This window comes from Daphnia magna, linkage group LG7 (assembly GCF_020631705.1).
Source record: "Daphnia magna isolate NIES linkage group LG7, ASM2063170v1.1, whole genome shotgun sequence".
Classification (NCBI taxonomy): Eukaryota; Metazoa; Arthropoda; class Branchiopoda; order Diplostraca; family Daphniidae; genus Daphnia; species Daphnia magna.
Window position 1 is genome coordinate 1,873,639 of NC_059188.1, and position 21,911 is coordinate 1,895,549.

At 39.3% G+C, this 21,911-nt stretch overlaps 7 protein-coding genes, 1 long non-coding RNA gene and 2 other non-coding genes across 18 annotated transcripts; 5 read left to right on the plus strand and 5 right to left on the minus strand.

Annotated features, from left to right (window-relative positions):
- Positions 1-1,196: 1,196 nt before the first annotated feature.
- LOC116927501 (glycine, alanine and asparagine-rich protein) lies at positions 1,197-3,347 on the minus strand. The gene is made up of 6 exons (XM_045176039.1): positions 3,191-3,347; positions 3,047-3,119; positions 2,763-2,959; positions 1,702-1,818; positions 1,557-1,629; positions 1,197-1,492 (listed from the first exon to the last, which is right to left on the minus strand). Exons 1-6 carry the CDS (start codon positions 3,200-3,202, stop codon positions 1,296-1,298), a joined length of 669 nt encoding a protein of 222 aa, XP_045031974.1. The 5' UTR covers positions 3,203-3,347; the 3' UTR covers positions 1,197-1,295.
- Positions 3,348-4,104: 757 nt separating this feature from the next.
- LOC123474422 lies at positions 4,105-4,731 on the plus strand. The gene is made up of 3 exons (XM_045176568.1): positions 4,105-4,235; positions 4,290-4,347; positions 4,417-4,731. The coding sequence occupies exons 1-3, from the start codon at positions 4,230-4,232 to the stop codon at positions 4,677-4,679; spliced, it is 327 nt and encodes a 108-aa protein (XP_045032503.1). The 5' UTR covers positions 4,105-4,229; the 3' UTR covers positions 4,680-4,731.
- Positions 4,732-5,459: 728 nt separating this feature from the next.
- On the plus strand, positions 5,460-6,268 carry LOC116927833 (glycine-rich protein 5). The gene is given in 5 exon segments (XM_032934875.2): positions 5,460-5,617; positions 5,699-5,819; positions 5,822-5,842; positions 5,920-5,987; positions 6,051-6,268. Coding segments are annotated over 5 exon segments (348 nt in total). The 5' UTR covers positions 5,460-5,608; the 3' UTR covers positions 6,180-6,268.
- A 1,073-nt stretch (positions 6,269-7,341) lies between these two features.
- On the minus strand, positions 7,342-8,177 carry LOC116927832 (glycine-rich protein 23). 2 transcript variants are annotated; one of them, XM_045176569.1, is made up of 4 exons: positions 8,020-8,177; positions 7,759-7,906; positions 7,614-7,681; positions 7,342-7,549 (listed from the first exon to the last, which is right to left on the minus strand). In XM_045176569.1, exons 1-4 carry the CDS (start codon positions 8,026-8,028, stop codon positions 7,421-7,423), a joined length of 354 nt encoding a protein of 117 aa, XP_045032504.1. In that variant the 5' UTR covers positions 8,029-8,177; the 3' UTR covers positions 7,342-7,420. The 2 variants fall into 2 exon arrangements, with proteins under 2 accessions (XP_045032504.1, XP_032790764.2); XM_032934873.2 differs by having other exon boundaries at positions 7,750-7,906; positions 8,020-8,176.
- A 718-nt stretch (positions 8,178-8,895) lies between these two features.
- Positions 8,896-10,094, minus strand: LOC116927831 (pupal cuticle protein). Its single transcript, XM_032934872.2, has 2 exons — positions 9,935-10,094; positions 8,896-9,833 (listed from the first exon to the last, which is right to left on the minus strand). The coding sequence occupies exons 1-2, from the start codon at positions 9,944-9,946 to the stop codon at positions 9,033-9,035; spliced, it is 813 nt and encodes a 270-aa protein (XP_032790763.2). The 5' UTR covers positions 9,947-10,094; the 3' UTR covers positions 8,896-9,032.
- Positions 10,095-10,524: 430 nt separating this feature from the next.
- Trnar-ucu lies at positions 10,525-10,611 on the plus strand. Its single transcript is given in 2 exon segments — positions 10,525-10,561; positions 10,576-10,611. It is a non-coding gene; the product is annotated as a tRNA-Arg (tRNA).
- Positions 10,612-11,044: 433 nt separating this feature from the next.
- Trnar-ucu lies at positions 11,045-11,139 on the plus strand. The gene is made up of 2 exons: positions 11,045-11,081; positions 11,104-11,139. It is a non-coding gene; the product is annotated as a tRNA-Arg (tRNA).
- A 415-nt stretch (positions 11,140-11,554) lies between these two features.
- On the minus strand, positions 11,555-19,652 carry LOC116927834. 2 transcript variants are annotated; one of them, XM_032934876.2, is made up of 8 exons: positions 14,750-15,003; positions 14,546-14,676; positions 14,000-14,473; positions 13,670-13,924; positions 13,421-13,580; positions 13,095-13,331; positions 12,434-13,012; positions 11,555-12,350 (listed from the first exon to the last, which is right to left on the minus strand). In XM_032934876.2, exons 3-8 carry the CDS (start codon positions 14,034-14,036, stop codon positions 11,960-11,962), a joined length of 1,659 nt encoding a protein of 552 aa, XP_032790767.2. In that variant the 5' UTR covers positions 14,037-14,473; positions 14,546-14,676; positions 14,750-15,003; the 3' UTR covers positions 11,555-11,959. The 2 variants fall into 2 exon arrangements, with proteins under 2 accessions (XP_032790767.2, XP_045032505.1); XM_045176570.1 differs by lacking the exons at positions 14,546-14,676; positions 14,750-15,003 and adding an exon at positions 19,647-19,652 and having other exon boundaries at positions 14,000-14,049.
- Positions 17,459-19,832, plus strand: LOC116927837. 7 transcript variants are annotated; one of them, XR_006649258.1, is made up of 8 exons: positions 17,464-17,860; positions 17,926-17,959; positions 18,020-18,117; positions 18,261-18,375; positions 18,494-18,728; positions 18,793-19,099; positions 19,301-19,468; positions 19,539-19,832. It is a non-coding gene; the product is annotated as an uncharacterized LOC116927837 (long non-coding RNA). The 7 variants fall into 7 exon arrangements; XR_006649254.1 differs by having other exon boundaries at positions 17,459-17,686; positions 17,797-18,117; XR_006649255.1 differs by having other exon boundaries at positions 17,459-17,686; positions 17,800-18,117.
- LOC116927836 lies at positions 19,794-21,801 on the minus strand. Its single transcript, XM_045176571.1, has 7 exons — positions 21,324-21,801; positions 21,163-21,250; positions 21,003-21,101; positions 20,778-20,930; positions 20,615-20,716; positions 20,167-20,542; positions 19,794-20,087 (listed from the first exon to the last, which is right to left on the minus strand). The coding sequence occupies exons 2-7, from the start codon at positions 21,248-21,250 to the stop codon at positions 20,048-20,050; spliced, it is 858 nt and encodes a 285-aa protein (XP_045032506.1). The 5' UTR covers positions 21,324-21,801; the 3' UTR covers positions 19,794-20,047.
- Between the last annotated feature and the right edge of the window lie 110 nt (positions 21,802-21,911).

The window sequence follows — 21,911 nt, forward strand, 5'->3', positions numbered from 1 at the left end:
CCTACTAAGTACCATAACTTGATGTGATCTTACAAGTTTTGCGTCACTGCTTAAGTATTTCATCATAATTTTCCTTACTTTGGCTTAACTCATTACGATTTAGGACACAGGATACGTAACAAGGATATGGTTGATATCTTTAGACTTTACGGATAAATATTCTATCTAATGTGTTTTTCTCACAGGGAAGGAGAAGATAACTGCTCAATCTTGTTAACAATGAGCGGTAGCGATTTGCATATGAGCACTGGAAAGTGCTCCATAGTTCGGTGAAACTGCAATCTTCTCAAATTTCTGACAGGTCTCTAACGTAGCAAAAATTTAATTGTATGTTCAACTCAAGATAAAACAACTGCCATATCTTGTGTTCCACTAGAAATAGCCGTGTATTTCGTGTGGTCGACTTCCAACAGACCGAATTGACATACCGGAGCAGTTTGGAGTGAAGCATTTTGTGGTGGAAACTGCAAACTGATTCTTATGGAAAAAGAAACATCTGATCGTCACAGCAATTTAATGATGTAGGATTCTACGTATGTACGCGGGAGCTTACTGAACTTCATTCAGAATTTCCAACAACTCTGCTACAGTCAGATTGCACAATTATTGGATTCTTCGATATCCATGCATCGGATGGAGAACCAGCTGTACTTCTGCATTAGGCGAGCGTGATTGTAAATACGCAAAATTCCATGTAATATACAAGTCTAACTTTATTTCCATTGTTGTAAACACCTAAAAAATAAATAAAAAACCAAACAAACGAACGTGTCTTTTTCATTGCTTTCCACTATTCATATTCCAAAATAAAATCCGATTCCAATACCAGTTGCGTATTGTCACTGAACGGGCCATCCGTTACAGGTCATACCTCTGATCTTAATCCGACGCTACGTACATCCGCAATTCTATATGAGCACTATAAATCCCAATCATGCACACTTGTTGCGACACTGTATTCGGCCACTTCAAAATCCAGCTTCAGATCCAACAAGTCCGTTTATTGAATCTATAGAAATACAAGGCACTTCGCTGAGTTGTGTGCTTGTAATCAGCACAACGAGGAGGCTCCATGCATAATTTCGGTAGATACTCTGCTTATAATCTTTACATACCATATATATAGTCAAGCTAAGATATAACAATTGCAAAGTGCACAATGACGCAGGTGCCATGAAAAAGAATATACGATTCCGTACGTTTAGCATTATATTTGTCAAAATCAAAACACAGAAAGAAGAAACAAAGACAGAACCTGATTTTACATAGTCAAAATTTGTTGCTCTCCAGCGGTTTCATTTTCCAAAAGAAAAGCCATTTCCAGTGCCCGTTGCGTATTGTCCACCGAACAGGCCACCATTGAAGGCCGATCCTGATCCCGATCCGGAGCCGAATCCACCATTGTAAGCGCTTGAAATTCCTACTCCGCTGGCTGAAGCACCACCGAATCCGGCTTGACCTGTTCCGAATCCAGCTCCGCTTCCACCTCCAACTACATGCATAATAAACAATACAATGAAAATTCAACAAAAGATATAATTCCCAAAACAACTTACATCCATGATAACCAAACTGTGGACGGGCGGAGCAGCACATCAAAGTAATGGCAAGTACTAGGCAGATCAAAATCTATGTGCCGGGCAGGCAATCAAATTTAATTGTTAAACATGACAAAAAAATTCTGCTTGGATGACATTATACCTTGTTCATTTTCTTAAACGCGGAAGAGTTGTCTTGCAGAAATGCTGAAATGCTACTGCTTGTAGTTACTCTCGTAATGGCTTTTATAGCTGATGTCTTTGGCTTCCGCCTGCTTTCTTAGCCATCGGGTGTTTGTTTGGGTCTGGGTTTTTCCATTTGATGGCATCTCAGCGCACAAACAAAGAAATAACAGAAGCCGATTATTACTAGATATTCGGGAACTATATCACCATGTTGTCAACTGGCCCCTCCCCTTACTCACAGAATTCCCCGAATGATTTTACGATTGTTAACATCCAGGTAACATTTCACCATCTTCAATGAGTTGCAATCTGAATGTCCATGTTGGACTATTTACACACGCAGTATGATCTCTCTACGCTGGACACGTTTGAGCATCAATTCAACCTGTTCAGGTAATTCAAAAAATGGATAAGTAAAGGGCAGATGCACATATTTTTCGTGCATGCATTTCCCCGAATAGAAGCAATGCTACAAAGAAAGCACAAAACGAACAAAACAAGGAAACTATGCGAGAAAAGTGAAGGTCTTTGGAGCCATTTCATTTACGACATCGTCAATATAGCGTTTTTTATTGTATAGTTGCTTTTGCACGATAGCGTGATTTCCTATGTCAGAAAAGTCAAATAGGCTAGAATCTTTCGCCAAACAGCTATGGTAATAAAGACCCTTATAAGTCCACGGTCGTTTGCTATAAACTTATCCGCATTGTGACTGATTTGGAGCACCTTATGTAAAAGTGCAAAGCAGTTCAGCCAAACCTACACTCTAGTTAAGGCATCATCTATAGTTAGGCATGATAACAATCCCATTACAGTTGCAAACCGGTTCCATATCCACACTAAATATTTGCTGTGGATACACAGCATAACACGCACACAATAAAAAATTCCCCTGACCCTGAAATTTAGAGTACGATAACACGATGTTTGTTTTGTTTTTGGTTTTTTTTTGTATTATTGTCGAAATAAAAACATTGAATTTAAAAAGGACGCCTGATTTTACATAGTAACACAAAATTATGGCTCTCCAGATTTTCATTTTCCGAAAGAAAATCCATTTCCGGTACCAGTTGCGTACTGTCCTCCGAAAGGACCACCACTGAAGGCCGATCCTGATCCCGATCCAACACCAAATCCGCCATTCTGTGCACTAGAAATGCCTACTCCGCTGGCTGACACTCCACCAAAACCAGCTTGGCCTGTTCCGAAGCCAGCTCCGGTTCCAGTAGGACCATCTATTGGATGGCATCAAGAAATATGAAAAATCATAATAAGTAAACCACGTCTGAGGAACTTGAATTTTGCTTTTAAGTTAGACTCACATCCAGGAAATCCAAAGGTTGGAAGGGCAGAGCAGTTCATCAAAACCATAGCGACAATGAGGACGACCAGCATCTGTTGTTAAAAAAAAAAAGACATTTAATTTTTTTTTATATTTCTTAAATTCAGTAAAATGGCGATGTTACCTTGTTCATCATTTTGCAACACGGAAGAAAGTGTTTCTTTGGAATACAAGTAGGCGACTGCTTGCTGATGCCTCCGCGTCCTCCAGCATTTATAGTTGGTTTTCCAGCCTAAAGCGTTTGCCAGTGGTTGGAAATTCCCAGCTTGGAATTTCCCACTCTGTGCAGTCGCTCAACATCATCTGGTTTTAACCAGAATTTTTTACGAGACGTTGTTTCGCACAGCTAGGCCTTGCTTCCTGGATGGGGCACTTCGTACGGGAAGAATTATATATGACGTGAAACCTTTTTCACTGGAATTTATTAAAACTGCGAATAGTTTGCAAAGTCCGGGATACAGGTGTTTGAGTCAACTCCAAAAATGGTCGTGAAAGGCAACTGCGTACCGTGTCGAACTCGAGCCTAATGTTATGCAAATGGTTTGCGTTGTGCCAAATTTTTTTGGAACGCACCCCATCTCATTGACGTTCAAGTTCCAGGCGCACTCTTGTTATTCTTTCTGCGAATTACAAACAATTTTTCTACTAGGACTGGACCAAATTTATGCATTCACATCAGCTTAAATAGTGCTTCTCCATTTCCGCAGCACTCTTTCATTTCCTTCTTTCCATAAAGGTTGAAGTGTCCATATATCGACTAAATAAATGCTTTTCAAGGTTAAATAAAATATGTAATGTGGAATAGCAGCAAAATGGATTGTGTGACAACGTAGGATGACTTGATTTCCTCTTTAAAAAAATAATTGGGGTTTAATAATTATCCTATGGGCTTGTAATTACTAGTTGTCAAGTTTCGAAATCTACCGCCACGAAAACAAGTTACACGGTAAAAAAAACAAACGCCAACCTTGGAAAAACCCTTCATCTATTCAGGTTATTTTCATTGCGAACAGGTTTACAGAGTTGCGAAAGAAAGATAAAACCTTTAAAATACCCCAATCAGGAGCCCAATATGAACCAGTTGCACTTTTACATCAGCTATCGACTGAAAACAAGTTGTCACCGTTGAAAGATATCAATTGTCTCTATTATACATTAGCATCATGAAGGTAAAATTTATTTAAAGCTTATAGTCAACGAGTACCCATTTTTTTCTGTTACAGGTATTCGCTCTTCTTCTGCTAGTCAGTGTCTCCGTAGCGTACTCTGCACCCCAAAATAGTAAGTGGAACTCGGAAAATTGAATAGAGACCCAAGATGGAAAAAATGATGCATTTTCTTTCTTTGCAGTCGAATTTGCCATTCTTGATGTAATTAACTCGGCTATACCGAATGTGGTTGTCAACGTTCCAACTGTCAACGTCCCATTTGTGCCATCCCAAGGAGGAGCTTTCGCCTTCGCCTCCGCCCAAGGTCCGGTCAGTCAGGTCTTCACGGTGATTCGTGATGACGATGATGATGATGATGACGAGACGACAAACGAAAATAATTACTGGCGCTTCTCACCTGGATTTGATTTTAAATATGTAAATAAAATTTGTTCTTTTGGGTGAAACTGACACCTACCATTCGACCACTGTTAAAATACAACGACGCTAAATCATTTGTCATGGTGGTTATGCTTTTTTATCTTATTGAAAAGCAAAAGGTGGTATAACCTAAATACCATTTAATTTTGCAAGTTATGTGACTCACGTTTTTCCCCACCATAAAACAACAAAAAAATTGCAAGAGAGATTAGAGTCAGATGAAATTACCCCTTGGAGCTATTTATTGAAAAGAAAAAGGAGTCACAGTCATTTGCAAATTTACCGTTCCCGGTTATTTAAATCCAATTGATGCAGGCCAAAGAACAGCTGCATGAGCTTTTACACCTTAGCCAGAAAATCCACGTTTTTTAAGGGAGAGTTACAAGTGTCTTATCCACTCCATATTAATGGGCATAATCATGCAATAAACTGACACGGAATAATTTTTGGAACGATTCTTTTGTGATGGAATTGTTTATTCATTTAAAAAAGAGGGACAAATCCCGTTCGATAAAAGTCCAGTTCCATGCTGAAACACTTAACTTAAACTTTACGAGGATCGTCTCGGCAAGCGTGCTGATCTAAGTGTCCACTAGAAAGAAGTATATCCTTGAAAAAGTAGCCTCATTATCTCAATCTAGTTTGATGTAGAAATATCGTGACATTTTTCTTTGTTCGTAGATAATTGCTACCACTTTGACGTGCACATATCTGAAGGTGAACCAGTTCATGTGTCGTGTGCGGGAAAATGAAAGTGTTCTCATTTCCGAATCCGTTAGAAAATCGGAACTAAGCAACACTTTACAGAGGAAATATATACATAAAACGGTCATTAAAACTAGGTCGCATTACCTTGGACCGCATCGTTGCATGGTACAGACTCACGGTGCATTTTTTCATATAAAAGCAGCTGGTGAAACATCAAACCGCGACAGAATCAAACAAACTCCAAAATGAACAAGGTAAGATATCCTTTTTTCCGAGTCTTTTCCTTTTCTGATATTCACTTTATTTAATAATATTTTTTTTTCAAATATATCCAGATCATCATCACTCTAGCCCTCTTGATCGCTGTGACCGTGGCCGTGCCACAAGGAAGAAGATTTGGCGGCGGTAGCTTTGGACGTCCCGTTGTGGGCCTCCGCCCCATTGGTGGTTTCGGTGGCTAGGAGGATTAGGTGGATTTGGTAAAACAACATTTTCATATAGATCAACTCTATTCTAAATGCTAATCTTGGAACTCTGTTTTCTCAACCAAAAATAGGAGGCAGTGGAAGCGGTGCTGGTGCTGGAACAGGATCTGCTGGATTTGGAGGAGTTTCGGCTTCAGGAGTAAGTGAATTTGTTCCTTCAGCATTTGATAGAATTGTACATGTTTTCATTTAACTCGTTTAGGTCGGCATTTCAAGCGCCCAGAACGGTGGATTCGGCTCAGGCAGTGGAAGTGGAGCTGCTGGATCCAGCCTTTTCACCGGCCAGAACTTCGCCACTGGTACCGGTAGCGGACAAAGCTTCGGCAAATAATTTCTCCAATGTACTACATACTTCCTAGCTGACGAATATTTGCATGTCTTGTAAAATACTTTTCGACAATAAATTTATTGAATACCATATAACATTATCCGGATACAATTTCTTATTAGTTACTATACGGATTCCATATATCATTTCCATTCTGTTGCACCCAGTCGCAAATACTATTGTCATACGAAAAGGATGTGCAATGGACGGATATGCTACCCCAGCTGGTTTTGAAACCCAAATTCTTCCAGTTCTCTTTGACTTTTCAATTGCATTGAGAAAGGAAGAAAAATGAGAACGATCAAAAAGCGGGAAGTTATGAGTCTAATAAAATATGATCTCAAATCCGTTAAGCATGCTGCCGATTGATGGAGTTCAACTATTGGTAAAAGTGTTACATTCAAATCAACGCCCGGACCGGGACCAAACATTTCCATCGCTTCCTCCCGCTGGTTGCTCAATTGCTGAACCTGTTTCTCAGCTGGAGTTTATAATTTTTTTTTATATACTAATAAATACCATTTGTTCATTTGAAGAACTAAGAAGTTTCAATCGCGCCATATCTGAAAGATTTTTGAGTTGAGAACATGAGACAGGTATCTGGCCTTTTTGAAAACACAGGAATTTGATGAACTGTGAACATCCTTCAATCATTTAACAAATTTGTTGTGCAGCTATGATGGCATTTAAAAACGGGAACAAAAACTTAGAGAGAACAGCTATTCACTTTCAAAAGACAGTATCAAACGATGTTTCTACATGACAATGAACTGAAATGAGGAAAAAGAAATGCCAGACAGAAACAAGAAGAGGCAAAACACAGCAGAGTTTACATGACAATCAAAGCATGCTTATCATAGACACTGAATGTAACGTGTTCCATGCATTCAGGTCTCCCTGGAATAATGGCGATTATTTGCGCTTGATTCGACCATGGCACGGACTACTGGGGTAGTCAACTATCTCACAAAAAGAGCCTCACGTAAGTCTGTTGATGAGCTTCCGTACATCTCGTGACCTTTGATGTTGAGATGTATCACCATTTACTGAAATCAGCCATTGCCATTAGGCTACCAACAAAGATACAGCTATAAGTGGGCTTGTTACTTCTTAACTGTTAAAGATAGAGCATCTATCGTGAAATGAGAAAACAACTAGAAACAAATTGAATAAAGTAAATATTTATTGTTTTTCTACATGGTTTTTATAGTTGTATGCAAACGGTTGGTCACAATCGAAATAAATTATTTGCCGAAGCTTTGGCCGCTACCATCGCCAGTAGCGAAGTTCTGTCCAGTGAAGAAGTTTGAGCCGGCGGTTCCGGTTCCGCTGCCAGTGCCGAATCCACCGTTCTGAGCGCTAGAAATGCCAACCTAAAAACAGACAGTCATACATGACTAACGTTTTTTAAAATTCCCAACCAATAATTGAACTTACTCCTGAGGCTGTAACTCCTCCAGGACCAGCTGATCCTGTTCCAGCACCGGCACCGGATCCACTGCCGCCTTTTGGATTTGAAGCAATTGCGTTAATTTTAAACGTCACAGCCTATCCTGACCAAATATTCATTTACCAAATCCACCAAATCCACCTAGTCCACCTAGTCCACCGAAACCACCACCAATGGGACGGAGTCCGACAACTGGACGTCCGAACAAGCCGCCGCCGAAGAATCTTCCTTGTGGCACGGCCACGGTAACGGCAATAAGAAGTGCGAGGGTGATCAATACCTTTAAAACGAAACACGTTAATCAATGAAAGAACAGAATTTAAGAATGGAAGGAAGCCTTATATACACTTGCTCAAGCTAATTCCGAGTTAACTGGATAATACTTTGGCTTACCTTGTTCATTTTAGAGGCTGTTGGATACTGTTCTTTAGCGACAAGATGTGATGCTTTTATACACAAAAGAAATGCCCGTAGATTAGGTATAAAACACTAGTCCAAGGTAATCTGACCTAGTTCTTAGCACGATTTCAAATATGTTTACCCTGACGGACTATATGAAATTGAGGCCAAGTACGATTCATCAAACTTGTTTCTGCAACAATCTCTCGTGCAAACTCTGCTACATTCCGTTTTTAATGACGGGCTATAGAGCTTTTATTTATTATTTTCAACTGTCGAAACATACGTGTTTACCTTGAAGGCTTACACACTGGAAGAATAGCACCTTGTCATTCAGCGTCCTCAGAAGTGACGCAAGCCTTGCGTACGTATATATGTAAGACATCTGTGAACCTTCTCTCTGGGCTGGGCATATAACAAATGAGCACAGGTTGACTACATTAGCAAAAGAGGGCTGACAATGGTTTCATTCCAATATTGTGCATGATTCTTTATCTTTAAATGACCCGATCCGAAGATAAGAAATGGTCAACAAATGGTCTGACTGGGTGTCAACGGAGAAATTGCTGGTTCCCTTTAAAAGTTATCTTAAGTTTATAGGAACCCTGTCACCATGAGATTTTTAGTGAGAACCACATTCTAAACGGTTAAGTAGGACATGTGACAAAGGTGGTAATCATTGACTGTGTCAGATACCGAATCGCGTATGGCATTCCAATCTTGTCGCTATTAGCTTACATAACACACGCAATTCTTTCCCCCTTCTAATGAACCAGTTTTCATTGCTTTTGCGCTTTGTTATGTGCTCTTCAGTTCTCTCGTACAGAAAAATAAAGCCCATCTAAATCAACGAAAATAAACAACAATTCCTTAAAAAGAAAAGAAAATCTATTTTGATCTCCGATAATCCACCACTCTTTTGTATACAAAAACCATCGACAATCATTAGTTGCATTTTGAAACGTTACGTAAGGTTCTTTTGGAAATGTTCTCAAAAAAAGCAGAGATTAACCTCGCTGCAGGGCCAGAGCGTATGCGCGTGCAAATTCCGCTTTGGCAGCGACAACGTCAGGAGCATCCTGGACAGGCTGAGGAAGAGCATTGGGCATATCAGCATATCGCGCTGGCAAGTAAGCGACGACTCCGTTAGCAGAGGCAGCTGCGGTGTACAGACGGTAGTGTTCAAGAGTAGCGTCTTTCACTTCGGGAGTGTCTTGGACGGACCGTTTACCACGGGCAGCAGTGAGAGCAGCCATATGGGCAGCACGGGCCGCAGCTACTTCGGGAGTATCCTGGACGGGCTGAGGAGGACCCCAGACTGGCAGTTGCGGCTGCAGAGGAGGAAGCGTCGAAACGACTCCATTGGCAGCAGCGGCAGCGGAATGGGCGCGGTAATGTTCAACCTTGGCAGCCCAAACTTCGGGAGTGTCCTGGATGGATCTTCGGCCTCTTGCGGTGGCATGAGCAAGAGCTGCCATATGAGCAGCACGAGCAGCAGCTACTTCAGCGGTGTACAAAGGTGGAAGAGAAGAAACGACTCCGTTGGCTGCGGCAGCGGCGGCGTGTGCGCGATAATGTTCGACTTTAGCAGCCCAGACTTCTGGAGTTTCTGACTGGACGAAGCGTTTACCACGAACAGCTGCGGCGTGAGCGGCCATGTGAGAAGCCCGAGCGGCAGCCACCTCAGCCGTTTCCTGTGCCGGTGGCTGGAGGGCAGAATAAGGATAGTAGAGAAATGGATTGTAGTTCCATCCAGCCGGGATCTGGGCGGAGACGGCGCATGCCAACGCAACCACAATGGCGACAACCTGATTAACGGAGACCAAGTTGTTAAGGTTAATTTGAATTGTAGTAGAGTATAAGAAATGTGGAGTTTAATCAAAGTTTGGTTCAAGCATGGTTAACTTACAATAGTCTTCATGGCTATTCGCTTGTAGTTGGTAGCAGGTGGAATTCAAGTAGTGAATTAACAATAACCAAGAACAGTCAGTCTTATATACTGGTGATCTCCGTTGAAAAACAATTGCCACCAGCAAGGTCGTATATTAAAAATGTAGTCTTCCGCATCCTGGATTCAATTTTCTGAGATACTATGACATTCTTTTTATCCATGCCATCTATAGAGATTTCTCTAGTCTCCATCACACCATTCTAGTGATTCTTTAAGTCTTCCACTATCACTTCATGGGAGCACCTGATAACCTTGACTATCCCAAAGTTAGGTGACACCCAGTAACCAGTTCATTTTTAAAAAAGTATTTTTTTTTTGGTTTCCATGCATAATCTTGAATGCTGCCATCATATATGGTGTTGCAATATCAGTTAGATAGAAGTGACTCCTTTTCGACACACTTGCATCAAAAACTAGTTTAGTCTGCTAAGAGAGAAGTGGGCTGGCACATCTTGTTGTTGCCAAGTATTTTTATGTTCATGTCGATGGATTAAACACACAAAAAAAGCTAGGAAATATGTTCTTTATTATTATAGCTTAAATCCGTAGATCGTGTGGCCTAATGGATAAGGCGTCGGACTTCTAGTGTGTTGAAAGTGATCCGAAAATTGCGGGTTCGATTCCCGCCACGATTACATTAATTATTTCTAAATAAAATATATTACTGAAGTATCCAAATGACTTGAAGTTTAATGTATTGTTTACATTATTACACTTATAAAGAACGGGATTCCCATCACGGACAAGTAAAGTTTCTAAAATCTTTTCGAAAAAGCTTGCCGCTCGGAATATATTGATGTAATTCTGACCACCACTCCATCACGTGACCGTGTGGCCTAATGGATAAGGCGTCGGACTTCTAATAAGTTTAAAAAAAAGTCTAATAAGTTTAAAAGACATCCGAAAATTGCGAGTTCGAATCCCGCCTCGGTTAGCATCAGAAGCTACTTGTGTCTATTTATGGTTTGAGTCTCAGTAGCATGTTAAATGTCAGTAGTTTCAAACTTGTTTAATCAAACTATGTTACTTAGCTGTTTGTTCATAATTATATTATGGAAAACAATAACTGACCGTGTGGCCTAATGGATAAGGCGTCGGACTTCTAGTTCAAGCATACGAAATCAGCAATCCGAAAATTGCGGGTTCGACTCCCGCCACGGTTATCAACTAACAAAAAGCTGCGTTTAACTAGCATTGAATTTTTCTAGTCAATCATATGATTCGACAAAAAAATGGATTCAACCTTGACAGGAAAAACTTAGGGTGTATGTTACTAAACGGAGTGTTTACCACAGGCGTCAGTGACGGCAGTAAGCAACCAAACTAAAAGTTTTAGTGGCTTGGGTGGTTTCCTATGCCGCACGCAGAGTATGGATAGTAAGTGAATTCATTGTATGTTCCCTCCAGCTGTTATGTGGGCGGAGACTGCGCACGCAAGGACAGTGGTAAAAACCAAACGGAATAGTTGAATTGTAGTTTTTATAGTTTATTTGCTGATATATCTCATACATAATCATTAGTTAGTTCTGCCAGGCACAATGCCAGCACTTTAATTGCCTCCTTAATGGAAACGCAAAATTCCTGTTTCAGTTAGCTTGTATTTCAATTCTACTAAAACCAAAGCGTTATTACATTTTTCTCTGGAAGTCATTGGTAAGCACCGTGAAAGCCAAATACTTGGAAGGTGAATAACATGGATACGTTCAAGAGTAGCTTCCATATGCCCGAATGATTACTTCTGGATAGTCATACATGTTAGTTGACAAAAAACTTAAGTGGAAATAGTTCGCAAAATAACTAAAACATTAGGAAATAAGACTTTAACCATCAAATGGGATTGGCAAAATAAAATGCGACAAAAAAAGGAACACAAGAATGACTTGGATTACTTTCATGAAGGGCTTAAACAATATATCTCTAAAATTAGAACGTATAGCTCACGAATACGTGTGAACTTTTCCTAGCGTTTCCTTGATTTCGCGTTCACGACTGATTGATGTACTCGCCCAAATGAGCTGTTACCATAAAATCAGTCAAGTCCGTTGCCTTCTTAAGAAATCGCATTGCAATGCGCAGTGGGGAATAGCACTTGACGCTCATCCTAAATTCTTGATTGACTGCTTTAGCGTGGAAATAGCCGATCACAGCATTCGACCAGGTGGCATTAACATCAAATTTCTCTGTCGCCATAGGCATGAGGTTGTGTAAGGAGCAGCGGAAGGTCTGAACTGGTATCTTATTCAACACCGCGTCAACTCGAATGTGACATAGTTCAACATCTACTGTTGCACCGTAATCAACGAAAAACACCGTTGCAGTGTTTTGTTGCTTGTTGACGGCTCTGATAATGGCACGATACCAATTGCCTTCATACCTGATAGGAAAAAAAAGAATAGATTATCTTAAAAAAGAAAATACAAAGAAAGAAAACAACCAACAATAAAAATGGAATATTACTTAGCTAGACAAGGATCCTCCGGTTGACATCGAACATCACCTTCAATGGGCTCAGACTGATTGAAGGTCGCATTCAGTGTGTCGCGAATGAGGGCCAACTGTTTCGACCATTTCAAATTGTGCACGTACAATCCACCATTGTCGTCAACCCAAGTGACGACACCATCGAAGCAATGAGGCAACGTTGTTTTAGGATCTGAGTAAATCCACACGCCCATACGTAATGTTGGGCTTTTGTGTTCTGCATCTGCTTTCTTGCGACAGCTAGTGTCTGAGTGACGACTTATCGACGAGGATGGATTGGAGTTATTGCAAGTGCTTCCTGACGGAGAAGCCGTCCTTACTGTTACGCGAATGTCATTGCAGACTTTGGAGTTCGTAGGTGGGTCAAAATGCTTCACAGGGACTGGAATTTGATTAGGTTTTTTGGCTCTTCTCCTCCGGGTGTTTGCAGGAACACTAGTAACAGTTTGTAGAACCAATGTATTGCTCTGGTGTTTACTCTTGGCTGAAAGAGCTTCAGCGGTCAGAGCAGAATCAATCTGCTCGTTGACGCTCGTGAGCTCGCCGTTAACGACCCTGTACAAAACAAAAAACATGGAATGTGTGCAAATTTGGCAACAGTAGTTTGTGGTAAATATTTGTAAAAATTATGAATTACATCTTAACCAATAATGTAGCCTCGCAAGTTGTGGACGTGCCTCCGACACCGCCAGAAACAAAATCAAGTACGAAAATTTCCGCCATTTTGTTTACTTTTGTTTTGATCAAATCCAAGATATGAGAGGGCCAGTAGTGGTCCATGTTTTCCAGAGGTTGGTTACTGTTATCCTTCATTTCAAAACGAAGAATATCGCCGAGTTTACAACGTAAAGCTTGTGCTGGTAGTTCTTGATGACTGTAATAAGGCCATAAGAATGTACTTTATAGAAAATCCGAAACAAGGGCAGCATGATCGTGTCTTGATAATGATTAGTGGAAGCTTACGTTGTGTGAAGAGGCTGGATATGTTGGGATGGCACTCGACAGCAAAAGCCGGTATCAATTAGCATTACTTCAACATTTTGTAGGGTAGTCTTAGACCTAATCTGTCTTTTCACCATTCCTCGTTGCCAAACCCCATCATACAGAACAGCGCAGGCACAGCCTATTTACGTAACAAGAAAATTTTAAGTGATGTTAATAACGACTAATGAATATTTTTTCTTTTTTTTTTTTTTGGGGGGGGCTTACAACCTTTAGTTGGATTTTTAATTGCTGAAATTTTCAAGGCGATCAATGAAAGTGGTTTGAATTGCAGCTGTAATTGTTTGCTGAGCAAACCCAGACGTCTAAGATCATCATCTAGGATTTGGATGTACAGCCTATGTGGATCAAAGACCGCCATAATTCTCACTCGATAGTGTTCCGATAGAGTTGTATTGGTACCAAATTTTGGTATGAAAAAGTTCTTTTTCTCAAGGGCCAGAACAGTGATTAGTTGATTAGAGCCTGCAGAGAAAAGAAAAGAATAAAGAATTTTAAACATTTTTAAATTTAAGAAATCACTGTTTATGCTTTTGTAACCTTTATTGTTTTCAATTTTGGGTTCTTCAGTTGACATGTTCTTGGTGGAACTTAAGTTATCACCTTTTTCGGGTACATAGAGTTTTCACTTCAGCTACTCCTTTTTCTCCATAGTGAATTTTTGGCTTGATTTTGAAATCAGATTTGGGAGGATTCAGCTCTTTTTGGGTGTTGAAAGGCAGATCATACTGTTGTGGAACCTTAGGTCTAGGTTTGCCATTTACTATTTCTATTTTAACTGGGTCTTCCTCTTGCTTGAAAAGATCACTATTTTCATGATTGATTACTGCTTTGCAAAAGGTCTTCAAATTTTCTTCCTTTTTTTCCTCAATTTTTTTGTCTGACATCTCCCTCAACCCCTGAACCCTATAATCCCCATTCTTAATGCTTATTACCAGAGTTTCCTCTTTTTTATTTCTTATTCTCTTCTCCAACTGAATCGGAACATGCCTTGAAGCCAAATTTTTGCCAAGCCTAAAGACCATTGGTAGACAAGAGATTGATAAATTAGAATCAAAATGTAAAGGCAGTAACATATACTAGTACATTGTTGTTGAGCTTGTTAGAGCTGGAAGACTGTTTCTGTTACTTGAAGAAAGTGGATTTCCTGTGTTATTTGGCAACTGGGTCATTTTCCAACAAACTGGGCAAATAACTGATTGATCAATACAGATTGACTGTTACAAAACAAAATGTTAAGTAAACAAAATTAGTATTCAAAATTGGTATTCAAGCAAACTGTTGCTTTACCTTAATACAATGCTCACAAATGGGATGAGAGCAAGACAGCACTAGAGAATTGGTATGTTGGATGGCAAAATTGTTAAGGCAAATTTTACAGGTATGGGGAAGAGCCATCTAAGCTAAAATTTAGACTATTATAAATGATTTCATTGGAAAGATAATTAAGTTAAAAAGGCTGCTCTGTTCAGGCTTTTCTATACGTGTCGCTTTGTCAATGTACGTCCCAATTATTTTCTTTCAAAATAACATTAATCTCGGCACTATCAAATATATCTCAGAAAGAAAACATTACGTAGATGATGCGTTGACCTTGCTGAGAAACACAGAACACATGGTGAAATGCTTCCATGCACACTGCCTAAGGGGAAAGCTCCTCAATGTTAAACCACGATATAATAGTAAGGTACACTATGGCCTATCCCAAAACCGGCGGGTGTTTATTAAGTGGTTTCAGGATTCCCCGCTAGGTTCGCTAGTCTAGGAGGCCGGTCGTCTACACAACTTGGTCTCCGCGAGACGGTCTCGAAGGGTCGAGACCGTCACCCGTACATCCCAGTGGGACTATCCCGGCCCTCTGATTGGCTCTCTCCCTCTCCTCACCCTATAGCCCCTCAACCCCTTCTGCTTGTGGTGTGTGGCCTGTGGGGCTGTGGCGTGTGTGGAGTAGTCGGGCTGCCGCCTTCATTTGTTTGTTTTTCATGTTTATTTATTTATGATTATTTATGTTTATATTTATTGTTTCTAACTTACTATTTTGTTAATAAACTATTTGTATCTTCATTATATCGTTTTAAATTTTATAGCACAGGAATAAATTAAATATTGGTGTGTTTTCATTATAACTATTGTTAATTGTCATCCATGGGCAATTGGGTTGGTGCGGGTCTGAGAAAAAGGTTCAAAACCCGATTTTGGGAGAATCGGGAAAACTATATGTCCAAAAGTTTTAATACTTATAGGAATGGATAAATCTTGATAAGGTCTATCCAATTCTGCAAAAATTTTGCTTAAGGTGTACTAATTAGGAAAGTAAACCGCTTCGCCATTTTACGGGTAGGTCGGTGCGGTTTAGCGGGGCTAAGGAACCCCCCTCATAAAAATACGTCATATTTCAATAATTTATTGCGGGAAAACTATAAGGAAAAAATTAATAAATTTTGCAGAAATGGATAGCTCTTAGTAAGCGCTATCCATTTCTGTAAAATAATTAACATAATTTTCATAAACAAACAAATTTTGGACAAGACGTTGTTTGTAGTTTTTGCGCTCTAGATATATATACTAGATCCAATAGACTTAAGTAACAATATAAATTTTTTTAAACTTTTTTGTGTATGAATATTTTTTCGTTATCGTTGGATTTTTGTTTTTAATTTATTAATTTATGCTATTACACTACTTATACCTTTATTAAATCGCTTTTCAATTTATAAAACAGGAATGAATTAAACATCGGTGTGTTTCCATCAGAATTATTGTGAATGAACTCTCATGGGCAACTGGGTTGGTGCGGGCTGGAGAAAAACGGTTTCAACACCCGATTTTGGGACAATCGGGAAAACTATAAGTCCAAAAGTTTTAACAATTATAGGAATGGATATATCTTGATAAGATCTATCCATTTCTGTAAAAATATTGCTCAAAATTTCCTTATTGGAGAAGTAAACCGCTTCGGCATTTTTCAGGTAGGTCGGTGCAGTTTAGCGGGTCTAAGTTAACCCTCATCTCCCAGTAATACGGGAAATTTAAATAATTTTTTTCGGGGAAACTATAGGACCAAAATTAATAAATTTTATATAAATGGAAAGCTCTTGATAAGGGCTATCTATTTCTCTATAATTTATGAAAAAATATTCATACACTAAAAAGTTTCAAAAACAATGAAAATTATTACTTAAGTCTATAGGATCGAGTATATCTCTAGAGCGCAAAAACTACAAAAAAGTTCTTGCCCAAAATTTTTTGTTTATGAAAATTGTCTTATCTTTTTTACAGAAATGGATAGCTCTTGATAAGAGCTATCCATTTCTGTAAAATTTATTAATTTTGGTCTTATAGTTTTCCCGCAAAAATTATTTAAATATTAAGTATTATTCGGGGGTGGGGATTACCGGATACCCGCTAAACCGCACCGACCTACCGGAAAAAATGGCAAATCGGGTTACTCTTCCAATAAGTAAGTAGTTTTAAGCAATATTTTTGCAGAAATGGACAGATCTTATCCAGATATATCCATTCCTATAAGTTTTTTAAGTTTTGGACTTATAGTTTCCCCGATCATTACAAGATCATGTTTTGGAACCGCCAACCCAAGGCCCATTGGATGACAATTTACACTTATTTAAGAAAACACACCGGTAATTAATTCAATCTATTATATAAAATGAAAAAAACAATTAATGTAAGTAAAAATATTGTATTTGTAAAACTTAATAAAGAACAAACAATAAATGTAAATAATAAAAATACACGAAAGAAACAAACAAATCAAAGCGGCAGCCCCACGGAAAACCACACTGTGTACATCAGGAAAATGTGGGAGCGGAAAGCAGAAAGACATAGAAGGATGTAAGGGTGAAGAGAGCCAATCAGAGGGCCGGGATAGTCCCACTGGGATGTACGGGTGACGGTCTCGACCCTTCGAGACCGTCTCGCGGAGACCAAGTTGCGTCTACAGGGGTGATAGGGCAAAACACCTTTTTTTATTTTTTGAATTGTTTATTATCAGTTCATGACTTCATGTGCTAGATCGCTTTCGCCAGCCATCCAGCAGCCCTGTTTCGCAACGTTGTTTCGCACTTTAGCATGGGAATGAAACACCATTCAGCGGCTAAACCGCGAAACAAACCATCTTGATTCGCACCGCGTTTCGCGTTTTAGTCGCTGTTCGTTTCGCGCTTCGTTTCCGCGTTTTAGGGACACCCGACTAAAATCAAAATGACGGTGCAATTCGGGAATTTTTTATTTATGTTTTAAATTCACCCTATTTTGAAAAATATCTTTATATCAGTAATATTGTTAATAAATTGACTTTTTTTTTATTCTTATGTTAGCAGGAAAAACCTAAAGCTGGAGGATGATGCATATATTTCTCATTACTAGTTTTGTAAACAAAAGGTAAATTGGTAAAATGAAACAATACAATTGTTTTCACAAATGGAGATTTATTCCACAATCTTCAGATTCCCAGGCAGATACCCCCCCACAAGACCATGGGTTGATAGATGATATAAAAGTGTATAAATTAAAATTTATATTTTGGGTTTTTGATCACAGAGTCAGAGAACTATGTGTGGAATCTGATTTTCTAGCCCTGGAAACCCCAGGTGCCTTTCTGCTTAAACAAGGCTAGAAAGCAATTATAATTACAGTAGGTAAAGACTGAAACCAAAAACAAAGCTCATACATTTTATAGTTGGCTTTTCCGCTTAATGTTATTGTTACACTATCCAAATGTTCAGGGTTAAATCGATGAAATTGTTGAGCCAAAAAAGAACTTAATATTACTTTTGAATAGGTCCTAACGCAGTGTATGTGTTTGATGCCCTACTATACAACCCAGCAATATTTAGGCTGCGGTCTTCCAGTGCTAGGAATTTGTTATGGCAAGCAAATATTTAACAAGGAGTTAGGTAATAAATTCTGTTTTATATCACAAATTTTTTGTTTTTTTCAGCAGTATTTAACATGTCAGAAATAACAATTATGTAATAAAATAATTTGAACGTTTTTATGTTTTGTTATGTTAAGGTGGAGAGAAAAGATTTTCGCGATGGGCAATTCGAGATACAAGTAGAAACGGAGTGCCCATTGTTTAAAGACTTAGAGACTCGGCAAATGGTATTGCTACCCCATGGTGACAGCGCAGACAAGGTTGCAGAAGGGTTGCGTTGCGTCGCAAAATCTTCGCGTCATATCATTTACGCCATTGCTGATACTGAACACCGTCTTTACGGAGTCCAGTTCCATGATTTGACTGAAAACGGTATGTTGGTTTCCTTTCCATTGAGTGCGAAACATTGACCTTAATTGCTGGTGTAAAATTACAGGACGAAAAATGTTGCGCATAACTTATTGTTGAACATGTGTGGATTGCAAGGAGGTTTCACATTGGAGAAACGCGAGCAGCAGTGTATCGATTACATCCGGCGTACGGTCGGACGTGAGAAGATCATTCTCTTGCTGATAAGCGGCGAAGTCGATTCCACCGTTTGTGTTGCCCTTCTCCATAAAGCACTTCTACAGGGTGACGACTCGTCACGAGTGTAGACCATCCATATCGATAACGGTTTCCTGCGTAAAGATGAATCCGAGCAGGTCGTCACAACTTTACAGCAACTCAGGCTCAATCATCGGGTAATTTGAGATACTTTTCTGGACCGTTCAGAATCTTGTGATAGGCCTAATTTGATACGAGATTAATTGATACATCGCCCTGTCACATCTCAAATTCTACGGTTTACAATTTTTGTTCTATTACCGAGTTATTTTACAGACAGTGGCTTCTCATTTCTTCTTCACACTAGCGATCAGGTTTGATGTTTCGAATTGTTTTAGGTTGTTAATGCAAGTTTGACTTTCTATGACGCTTCCACCAACGTGGTCGCCAAACTTTGTCGTTGTGTCGAACTGCTAATCCGGAAGAAAAGGGTCGAATTATTGGCGATACGTTTAAAACGACCAACGATTTAAATGTCACTTGTTATAATCTACTTCTCGGACAAGGTATCAAACTTCTTTTTTTTTAATTTTTGTTGTTGTATGTATTATATTGCCCAATATTCAATTTCATTAGATATGAAAATATTACAGTTTCTTTGAGACCGGATTTAATTGAGTCCGCTTCACATATGGCTGCTTCGCGTGCTTATGCCATAAAGACTTATGACGATTCGAGTGACACGAGCACACGACTTTCTTATTTCTTAGTCCTTACTCGCATAGAAATATTTAATGTGGATTTGGGGGATGGAGGTTGCGCTTGCTTCGCTTCAATCATCATTTTGTGCGCCATCAAATTCTAAACGTTTGGAAAGCACAAATTTTGATCCATATTTAAATTGGTATAATAAATGAAGTACCGGCATCATGCACGTTGATATACCAAAAATTACATTGGTTGTTACTATATACAAATTAATATAAACAAACGAAAATACGATTTGCACGGAATAGTAAAATATTACGATTAAATGACGTAAAAGTAATACAACGCATTGCGTTGTAAAAACATAAGATAAAACGATGACCGTAATGTAAAATGACTGGGTGAACTGTGACTTGGCCAACTGAGCTAACTCAGCATTATTCTTGGTCAACGCGGTCAAGTATCACAGACAGTTGCCTTGAAAATCGAAAGAAATAAAAAGGTAAAAATAGGTAAAAACAAGCTGTTGCTCACTTTTATACATAATTATGCTTACCGTATTTGTCGGTTGATGATGAGCTTGTGTGGGCACTTGTGCCCCTTTAATTTTACATGACAGTTACGGCACTCGTAAACCTTCCTAGCTTTCTTTGGTATGGTTTGGAGTTCCTTTTCCTCGGTTTCAGTTACAATTGTGGAAACTGTCCTCTTCCGCGCCAACAGTCTCGGCGAAGTTCGTATCGATGATCCATCGATTCTTCTCGAGGCAACCCAGTCAGGATCTTCTGAGCTTGTACACGAATCCTTCGAGCAGACATGGCCCTTCTTGCTTTTTCCACATTTCGTGCATCTGTACATCCTTTTGTTGCTCCGTTCACCTGCCCTGGAGCTATCGTCAGAGAGGATGCTAGGGGACGAGATAATTTGTGTTTCTACAGGGGTAAAAAAAATAGTTATTATTAATACCATTAATATGACGAGGTAAAATTAAGAAGATAGCTAACCATTAGTCAAGTTTGCCGGGTTTTCATCAGAGTCTGTATCGATTAAGATAACAGAACGTTCTAATGTCTTGTTTGTAATTAAATCAGTGACAGCATCATTGCCTGTAGAGTTCAAGATATATGTATAGAATTCTAGAAAACGATGTGCGAAATCATGGTGTACCTTCAGCAGTGACGTCGTCTGCGTACAGGAGCATATCGTCATGGTCATCCTCAGGGTTATTACCAGGTAAAGCAGTAAAAAAACCCATCTGCAGAGAAAATAGAATTTGTGACAAGTGCCAGGCCAGGACAAGTGACGAGATAATTTGTGTTTCTACAGAGGTAAAAAAAAATGTTATTATTAATACCATTAACATGACGAGGTAAAATTGAGAAGATAACTAACCATTAGTCAAGTTTGCCGGTTTTTCAGAGTCTGTATCGATTAAGATAACAGAACGTTCTAATGTCGTGTTTGTAGTTAAATCAGTGACAGCATCATTGCCTGTAGAGTTCAAGATATATGTATAGAATTCTAGAAAACGATGGGCGAAATCATGGTGTACCTTCAGCAGTGACGTCGTCTGCGTACAGGAGCATATCGTCAACGTCATCCTCAGGGTTATTACTAGGTAAAGCAGTAAAAAAAACCATCTACAGAGAAAATAGAATTTGTAACAAGTGCCTAAAACTAATTTTAAAAAAATAATCCATGTGTATGGTCTACCTTATATTATTCTAAGACTTCTTCTCAGCTGATGTTTTTTCTTCTTCGAAATCTGCTCAGCGAATGATAGAGTTTGACCAAGAGCAATCCTTCTTATATGTAAAAACGTGTACGATGAAGACACGTGCATATTTCGAATGACACGAGTTGTAGCCAGCAAATTGTGGTTGTGCAAACTGGACACTACCGCACGTAATGCTCATTAATGCACGTGTCTCAAGGTGGATATTCTTACGTCATCCTTTTACAGTAGGGAAAAATTCGCGCCAAACAACTCACACGTGTTTTATTACGATGGTCATCTCAAGGGCACTCGTGGACACGTGTAAGGGCACGAGTATTTTGAAAATGAGCAAGTGCCTCAGGAATGATCATCTCTCAATGAGTAATGTCATTATTGGCTAAAAGAACAGACTACAGACATTGGCTGTAATAGCAGACCAATGCACAATGGTTGATGAGATGACCTCTGTTGGGAACCCCACTATTAAGTCGAAGACTCCCGAAGATTCGTCACGTCGTTTCCCTTGCTGGTTCATTGAGTTGCCGAGGAAGGGATAGAAAAAACGGAAAAAAAAACTATTGAAA

Bases quoted from the DNA above. Each gene is read 5' to 3' on its own strand.
- LOC123474422 (XM_045176568.1), top strand. The intron at 4,348-4,416 runs GTAAGTGGAACT...CTTTCTTTGCAG, and splicing joins GTACTCTGCACCCCAAAATA to TCGAATTTGCCATTCTTGAT.
- LOC116927501 (XM_045176039.1), bottom strand. The intron at 2,960-3,046 runs GTGAGTCTAACT...GCCATCCAATAG, and splicing joins AACCTTTGGATTTCCTGGAT to ATGGTCCTACTGGAACCGGA. The intron at 1,493-1,556 runs GTAAGTTGTTTT...TTATGCATGTAG, and splicing joins ACAGTTTGGTTATCATGGAT to TTGGAGGTGGAAGCGGAGCT.
- LOC116927832 (XM_032934873.2), bottom strand. The intron at 7,682-7,749 runs GTAAATGAATAT...CAAATCCAAAAG, and splicing joins AGGTGGATTTGGTGGATTTG to GCGGCAGTGGATCCGGTGCC. The intron at 7,550-7,613 runs GTAAGTTCAATT...GTCTGTTTTTAG, and splicing joins GAGGAGTTACAGCCTCAGGA to GTTGGCATTTCTAGCGCTCA.
- LOC116927836 (XM_045176571.1), bottom strand. From the start codon at position 21,250: ATGGTTTTTTTTACTGCTTTACCTAGTAATAACCCTGAGGATGACGTT. The intron at 20,931-21,002 runs GTTAGTTATCTT...TTACCTCTGTAG, and splicing joins ACCGGCAAACTTGACTAATG to AAACACAAATTATCTCGTCA. The intron at 20,543-20,614 runs GTTAGCTATCTT...TTACCCCTGTAG, and splicing joins CCCGGCAAACTTGACTAATG to AAACACAAATTATCTCGTCC.
- LOC116927834 (XM_045176570.1), bottom strand. From the start codon at position 14,036: ATGTCAACTGAAGAACCCAAAATTGAAAACAATAAAG. The intron at 13,581-13,669 runs GTTGTAAGCCCC...TTACGTAAATAG, and splicing joins AATTAAAAATCCAACTAAAG to GCTGTGCCTGCGCTGTTCTG. The intron at 13,332-13,420 runs GTAAGCTTCCAC...GCCTTATTACAG, and splicing joins ATCCAGCCTCTTCACACAAC to TCATCAAGAACTACCAGCAC.